The 8,752-nt window shown below is 37.5% G+C and overlaps 1 protein-coding gene across 1 annotated transcript; it reads right to left on the bottom strand.

Moving 5' to 3' along the window:
- Positions 1–2,894: 2,894 nt before the first annotated feature.
- COMMD6 (COMM domain containing 6) lies at positions 2,895–8,345 on the bottom strand (the record flags this gene model as incomplete). Its single annotated transcript, XM_010079930.1, has 6 exons — positions 2,895–2,945; positions 3,983–4,135; positions 4,933–5,101; positions 6,383–6,459; positions 6,625–6,690; positions 8,287–8,345. Coding segments are annotated over 6 exons (575 nt in total), but the record flags the coding sequence as incomplete, so codon positions are not given.
- Between the last annotated feature and the right edge of the window lie 407 nt (positions 8,346–8,752).

Below are 8,752 nucleotides of genomic sequence, written 5' to 3'. Positions count from 1 at the left end.
AATATTCCTTGCAGCCTGCAGTTATACTATAGCTCTTTGGTACCCCATCACAGAGGAAGACTGCTTAGGTCTGAACTTCATCCTAATTTAATAAGCAAACAAGTTTAGTCATAGTCTAGTCCTGAACTTTACCCATTATAGTATTTATGAGACAGATTTCCATGCAGCAGGCTTAAAACAAAATAGACCATCTTTATGTTTATTAGCTATATGTTTAATGACTCTTTGTGGACTTACAAAAGTATTATTGTTATACAATTTCATATCAATCAACAAGTAGATTTATGAACACACAAGGACTACTGATTCTCTTTGAAAGATATGGTTTCTGCACATATAGACAAAATTTTACAGCTTGTTTGAACATGTTGATATTGCTGCCTTGCAAACTGTTAGGTTTTTAGTTTGCTTTTTTTTTTTTTTTTAAGTATGTTATTCTTCCATTACTCGGTATAGGAATTACTGCTGATAGCAATCAGGACAAACCTCAGCACTTTGAGTACCTAGCCAACTTTTAATCACATCTCTAGATGTCCATAAACACCTCTGAAAATTCTCAGTAGTAAACTGGAATAGCACACATGTCCAGACATCTTCCAGGGAGAGATACAACATGCTGGAGTTCAGGGACATTTAAAAAAATATTCATTAATATTTCTAGAATAGTTGACTTGAAAAAATGTAAGTTAGATTTTTCAGAGGCTGCCAACTTTCTCCTCTTGGTAATGGAACAAGCAAAAATGATGACTGAAGGTTTCCTTATTACCTTCCAGCATCTACTAAATTGTTGTTTCTAGAAGTTAAGACATTAATGATTAAATCTTCTTTTCCATCCAGTTCCAATGAAGGTACAACTATTTGAGCTCTATTAAGAACTTAAGTATATTACAACAAATGGGAAGCATTTGTAAGGCCCCAGCTTTACTAAAAAAAAGTATTATTTTTCTGGAACTCTTGCATTGATCTAAACCAATTAACTCACTAGGCCAAAGCATAACAATGTTTTCCAGTTATAGCAGCCTTACACTCCAACTTCTGCAAATTTTAAAACAAACAAAAAACCAAAAAAAATCAGCTGCTCACATCACTTTTCCACACACAGAGGGGATTTTTTGCACCGTGTTCAGCCCCAAGCCCTTGCAGACAGACAAAGGAAAAGGCAAACAGCAAGTCTGTTCCTGAGACCGTTTTGTGAGATTCCATTGAGAGGGTCCCAGAAAAGAGTAATCTGCTCTCCCCAGCCACAGTGCAAACACCTCAGACTTCAGCAGCACAAAGGAAGTACCATCCAGATCAATGGCCAAGGCCCAAAACTTTTACTATATTTTGTTAAAGCTGACACTGTTTGACTTACTTGGGCTCCTAAGCAACTCCAAGTACTGTTTTTATGCACCACACATAATGCCCAAAGAGCGGGGGCATCTCTCTCTTTTTTAAAAGAACTGCAGCACGCACAATGTGCTGCAGTTTATTTTCATGACACAAAAAGGCAGGCATAATCTGTATCAATAACTTTTTTTAGAAGCTGGCTGAAAGTCAAAGTATGTGAGTTAGAAAGGTAGATGTTCTCACTTAAGAGGACCTGAAATCACTTGAGGATCTGTCCCAGTAAAACTTGTTCTCACTCTCTACCATTCTAAAGTTGCAGCATAAACTTCAGTCTGCTTGTCAGTAGGAATTGCCTCTCTCCAGATTTATGTGCTCTACTACACCACCAGCACATCTTGAAATTACATCCCACTATACTTGCCTTTTGTGCTTTGTTTATGGAAAACTCAAGAAAAACAAATGAATAAAAGAGCATGCAAGCACACTGGATTTTTCACTCTCCCTTTGGAAATGCCCCCATTCTCTTTCAGAATGTAAGTCAAAAGTCTGCTGGTTAGGACATTCTCTGAAAGCAAGCACATGCAACACAGTCCAGTGGACTCCTGCCACACAATGCAACAGGCAAAGAAATCTTGCTGACTTTTAATGTGGTCATTTTTCTGATGTGCTTGGCTAACACTGCAGCCTGAATTTTCAGGTTTCCTCTTGACTTTTCTAGTTCAGAGCTTAGAGTGAGGCAACTACATCGATATTCTAATTTAACTAGAAAGCAGACTGCTGATCAAAACATCAAGCAGAGTGCCACAGATTTGAATTAAATGCAAAGGTAAAAACATATTAAAATGCTTTTGAATTAAATTCACCTTTTACCTTTATTTCAAAATAGCTTCTGGGCTTCATTTAAGATAATAAATTTTGGGTCTCCAGAAAAGCTTAAATGCATGAACTTAGTTTTTATAAGCCTATATGGTAGGAAATAAGTATTTGAAATAAACAAGCTGTTAGGACAAGTACATTCTCCAGTTACTAAAATACAACTGGAAGCCAGGTCTGCAAACACCTGTAACTAACTACTTGACATTGCTATTCTTCAAGAATAACTGTATGCTTGTGATGTGTAACTTCATATACTCTTTATACTTAATATTGAGTCCAAGCGCATCTCAATTTTACAGACAAAAACTGTTAACATGAGATTTACACTTCTCTCAGTATCTTCCCAGTCAACATTTTCAGGTGTCTTTCCACACTCCAGAGTTAAATGTGTAGTTTATTACTCCTGGATATTAGAAAGTCTACAGTGATGTTTCTCTGTATGCATCCTGATCTTTTGTCTACCAGGATGAACAAAGCTGAACACATTTTCACAAAAACTGCAGAGTTGGCTTCAAATGTTCAAAACGAAGAATTCTTCACAGCAATGCAAGGATGATGCTGACAAACACCTGTCGAAAGGACAAGGATACATACCTTGCTGAACAATGGCACTTAATTCCCTGTGCAGAACAGAAAGTTTACTTGATCTAAGTCTGTCCAAAATTTCCATGTAAATAAAACAGTTCTCTTCAAACTGTTTCAAGAACAGCCGCCATTTCCTTAAACTGTCTGAAGAAGTTCTGAAAAGCAAGAGTTAAGATAAATTTCAGTGGCTTGAAGAAAAGCTCGAACTATAGTTCAAACTATCATGTTAGACAAAAATTACAATCCATGTTTCTCACATTCCCTCTTTCCTCTAGTTACAACTTGCAGCTTGAAAGTTTCTGCTTTTCTTTTTGTGGGCTGGTTGGCCTTTGTGCACATTCACTATTAAATCTACACAGGTGATGCCTTATTTGCATGGGTTTGCTTATCAACAGAAGATGCTATGAAAGAAAAACACAAAGTAGCTCTCACACCACAACAAAAAAAACCTAAAAAACCTTTCACACAAATGTTTCTATTCACAGCTGAAACAACCCATGCTTCTGAAGTATAGCATCCATTTCTTACAGTAGTTGAACTGCAAATTATTGAATTTCAATATATAGATTTCAAACAGAATGAATACAACCTTTCACAACACCTAAGGATTCAAAATATCCTTCCCAAATTCCCACCAGTCCAACTCCAAGGATTTATCTGTAAGCCTGTACTATATTCTAAGTGATAGTTACCCTTTAAACAGGAATGACAACAGAAGTGCCACATTTATACAAAATTAAAGTTAACGCAAGTTCATAGATGAAGGCACAGACAATTAAGAGCCAGTGGTGACAAAGCAAGCTAACCTCTATTCCTAATCAGTAGTAAATGTTAGGCTGAACCCTAGTTTTAGATTTTGAGTCTGGGGAACAGTTCCATAGATTTAGAATATTCCATCCATTTTTCATAAGGCAAGAAAGGTCTGAAAGTCTTTACAACTTCAGTTGTTAGCTTATTTGTAACAGAAGAGATTAATTACTGCTAAAGTAACATTTATGGATAAGTGATACACAACTAAATGCTATGAAATAAGTATTTTGCATCAGTGTTTTATATAATTATTTAATGCTTCATCTTTGAATGACTGTATTAGGAAATAAGCAAATGTATGCATCAACGTATACAGTTGCTCCTTCACAACAAGGTCACTGCTGTTTTTAAGAGGCTGAATCAAGTAACACTGATTACAAACCTTGAACTGAGAGATCGTCATTTCAAAAGATTTGTCTGTTATTTGTCCTGAAGGGTCTGCCACTTTTAGCATCACTGTAACATAAGGATACTTCAGAGATCTGCAAGTGTCAGAGCTCATCGCAACTCCCAGTTTCCATTTAATATCTACAAACTACAAAGAAGAAAATCATTGGAATCAGTGTTAAAGAAAGATCTAGCCTACCATTGCTCTTCTGTCAGATTATGTTTTACAAAAATTTCGTAATAGCAATAATGGAAAAAAGATATTTCATAACTGTATTTTAGATAAATCAAAGTACATAATAAACACGTCAGACAGTTATTTTTAGCCTTTTATGATAGGCACAACTGTTGAATAAAGAAGAGAGCCTGTAGAAGCTTAATATCAAGCCCTAGCCAAAGGGTTTTTTCCCCTAATTCTGTACTCTTTTAAACTATTGCTAGAAAACAAAATATCTTAAAATGCAAATACACTCTGTTTTTCAAAAAGATAAAGGGAATGCTGGAAATCAACAGAAAATATATTTTAAAATAAGTTTAAACTTAAGAGAGACAAAGAATAAAACAATCAAGTGCTGGTGTTATCAACTCTAAAGAACAATACAAATCACATTTAAAACAGATTTATATAAACAGCTAATACAATTGTCTGCCACACTGACTGCCATCACATTCCCTAATAGTCCTATGAAGCACTAGTTTTTAAAAAGGTATGAAGTGTGCAATTATCATCCAAACAATAATACAAAACTGGTCAGCATTTAGATGACCTTTATTGTATATGTTTCTTGATCAGGGTAGACATTTGGCAACATATATATATATGAATATATAGGAAAGCTTTCAGGAGTCAAGATACCATCATGTGCTTGACAATACAACACAATGAAGCACTGACATTTCTGAAAATATAATAGTTAGCTGAACTGCGCTTTGTCATTTAGTTACCTGCCCCACTGTGGACATATTTCCTGCATCTTCCGTCACACTAATGGATTTGCCCTGCTCATTCCATACATGGCGAATAACTTGAACTGCATGTTTTGGCAGCGTGCTGACTGCATTGCCCAAGGTGGTGACGAGTTCTTCCGTAGAGAGATTGTTTCTGGCTGCTGAGCTGTAGGTATATCCAATGAACACTGCATCAATGTAATTCTCCAATAATTTAATAGAATTTCTCACCTCACCACATCTTTTAATTTCTGCTTTATGTTTCCATGTACTTTACGATAATTAGGCAGCCTGTGACTTTTTTTCCCCAGAGTATTTCACTAATATTTTGTATCCACATGCAAAAAACCAACATGACTTGACATTTAATGTGTCTTAATATAGAGACCAAGCTTTGCTGGGCTTGCACAAGGCTCAACATGAAAAGAAAAATAATCACAGCCTCCAAGTACTGTTGCAACTGAAAAAAAGGCATAATTCAGTGAAATATGTGTGCATAGGCAGTTAAACAATATTATTACTTCAGAAACAAGGCAGTTTAATTAAGCACTTAGAAGAGGGAATTAAGTATCGCCAAAAGGCAAGTGAGAACTTCTCAGTAATGGTATAATCAGTATTAACAGGAGTCAAATTATGCAATAAACTCTCAACTGAAAGGCAGCAAGTCTAGAAGAAAATTGCCACTCAATTTCTTCTACAGAAACAGGTAAAAAATTTCCCACCCTAGGTTTGTTCATGCAGAGCCACTGCTCTTAAAGAGACATTAATAAAAGAGAAGAAGAGTTGGTCCTCCAAGTACCATGGTCTAATATAATTTAAGGCTTTATATATTATAGAGGAAAAGTAGTATTAAATTTCTACTGGTATGTTTTCTTCAGTCATATTGATGTTACATAAAATGTTTAGATAGTAGATACTAAAAGAACAAGAAAGTTTTTCAAAAATTTATCTTTCCAAAAATAGAAAAACTTCCATCAAAACAACAGCTGAAAATACCACCTAAAAACTCTACCTTTATCACAGCAGAGTTCAACATTATAAAACTCTGTGCCCTTCAAACAGGCACAAATGCTTCTCTTAACAAGAAGTTTTTAGAACATGCTTCTTCCAGACAAAGCCCTAGCTGACTTAGCTTTAGAACTGAGATAAACCTCCTCTCTACACACTTTAGAACTACTGGCAAAATAGAAGAGGATCTTACAACAATTTTCTCTTCAGTTTTTTTATTACAAAAAATTAGTCAATATATTAAGCAACAATTTTTTTTAAACTTTAAGAACATAAGCTAAGCCCAGAAATTCTTTTTTGTGTACTGAGCATTTCAAACTTTTGCCCTTTTCCCAAATTAGTTCATTTTATACCCACATTTGATGTCACCTATTAATACCACTATTAAGGTGAGGTGGAGGGAAAAAAGACAAGGCAAAGTAAATTATTTTGTACTTACCTAAACAGAAAAGAAACAGTGTTAGTTATTTTTGCCAGGTCACCAACATTAATCTCAACCCCCGATGTTTGAATTCTCTAGAAACAGAATGTTCAAACAATTACAAATAATAATAAATTCTGCATTAATAAAAAAACTTTTCATATATATATACAAACAGAAAAAAATTGACCTGGGAAATCTATCCTTTACAAGATATATAACTAATAAACTTGTTTATAAGTACTAGTAATCAAACTTACCTGACACAGTTCAGCTGTATTTACACCTGGGATCTTATGGTTCAGATGTTGAATTATTTGTTCACACTGTAATGAAATTATGTTTGAAAACATTCTTAATGCATATTTTAATACACAAGACAAAGCTAGTTTGAATACTTGAAGATTACAAAATAAAAAAAGTTAACGCAAAAAAATAGACAACAGGAGAATGCTTTAAATGCAGAGTGAATAATAAAGTAATTGAAATTACTGATTTTAAAATTACATCAAATCCAAGAAAAGCAAATTAACTCAGTCAAGACTTAGTTATTCCTACTTAACACATCACTGTCATACTAATTGAACAGTCCTGTTCAAGTGCACACTACAGTGAACAAGCTGAATGTTTTCTAGGCAAGCCAGCTTGATATCTCATTTAGATGAAAGGCAAAAATACATTTTTTTAAAAATCTTCTGGGATAAAACCAGAAATTTAAAGCAATCCCATTGTTCTTTGTAGGACTAGTCCATTTTGTGGTCGGCAGCTCAACGTCCAAGTGGTGATGAGTGACAAGTGGCATTCCTCAGGGGTCAGTACTGGGACCAGTGTTGTTTAACATCTTTGTGGGACACATGGACAGTGGGACTGAGTGCATCCTCAGCAAGTTTGCCGATGACACCAAGCTGTGTGGTGTGGTGGACACGCTGGAGGGAAAGGATGCCATCCAGAGGGACCTCAACAGGCTTGAGAGATGGGCCCACGCGAATCTCATGAAATTTAACATGGCCAAGTGCGACATCCTGCATGTGGGTTGGGGCAATCCCAAGCACAAATACAGGCTGGGCAGAGAATGGATTGAGAGCAGCCCTGTGGAGAAGGACTTGGAGGCACTGGTTGATAAGAAGCTCAACATGACCCAGCAATGTGCGCTTGCAGCCCAGAAAGCCAGCTGTATCTTGGGCTGCATCAAAAGAAGCGTGATCAGCAGGTCAAGGGAGGTGATTCTCCCCCCCTCTCTGCTCTTGTGGGACCCCACCTTGAGTACTGCGTCCAGCTCTGGAGTCCTCAGCACAGGAAGGACATGGACCTGTTAGAGCGAGTCCAGAAGAGGGCCATGAAGATGATGAGAGGGCTGGAGCACCTCCCATACAAGGACAGGCTGAAAGAGTTGGAGTTGTTCAGCCTGGAGAAAAGGTGGCTCTGGGGAGACCTTATAGCAGCCTTCCAGTACTTAAAGGGGGCTTACAGGAGAGATGGGGAGTGACTCTTGATGAGGGAGGGTAGTGATAGGATGAGGGGTAACAGCTTTAAGCTGAAAGAGGGTATATTTAGGTTAAATATTATAAGGAAGCTTTTTTTTACTGTGAGGGTGGTGAGACACTGGAACAGGTTGCCCAGGGAAGTTGTGGATGCCACAGCCCTGGAGGTGTTCAAGGCCAGGCTGGATGAGGCTTTGGGCAACCTGGTCTAGTGGAGGGTGTCCCTGCCCATGGCAGGGAGGTTAGAACAGGATAATCTTTAAGGTCCCTTACAACCCAAACCATTCTATGATTTGACGAGTCTTGTAAATCTAAGCTACCACATACATAAGATTCCCTTTGAAACAGACTAAAGAAAAATCAGAAGAGCTTAAGCAAAAAAGGTTTCTTAGAATTAGAGTGCCAGAAGGCCTTCCACATTCCATTTTTTAGCCTACTTACCAGTTCTGCAAAAAAGTCTTGAGGTATCAAACTAATCTTATCTCCTGCACCACCAACATCTGAAAAATACAAGCAGTAGTGATCAGAAGCAAATCCTTAAAATATTAGAGCAATAAAACTCATCTCTCTCTCTCTTAAGAATGCCTAGGTCATCATGCACACATTTACCTTAAAAGACAAGCTTTCTTTAAGAAACTTTGTCCTGAATTACATTAGGATAACTTGCTCAGCATCCCAAGTAGTATAATAGAAGCAATTCTGTAAAGACTCAGAGCCCCAGACTGAGTCTATGCAACTGCGCAGGCTGACAGCCCTGAAGAACTCCCCCGTCCCTGCGGAGCAGCATCCGCACTCCGTCCCTCAGCTGCCCGGGAAGCCGAGCACGCCCAGGGCTGCCCTCTGGCACCAAAGGCCACAGGACCGCTGCTCTCCCTACGGCTGCGCTGCCTCATCCAGGCCGCCTCCC

The sequence above is a fragment of the Pterocles gutturalis genome, unplaced genomic scaffold (genome assembly GCF_000699245.1).
Source record: "Pterocles gutturalis isolate BGI_N339 unplaced genomic scaffold, ASM69924v1 scaffold35889, whole genome shotgun sequence".
In the NCBI taxonomy this organism is placed as follows: Eukaryota; Metazoa; Chordata; class Aves; order Pterocliformes; family Pteroclidae; genus Pterocles; species Pterocles gutturalis.
Note: the sequence above shows the minus strand (reverse complement) of the source record. Positions and strands in the feature narration are given on the sequence as shown.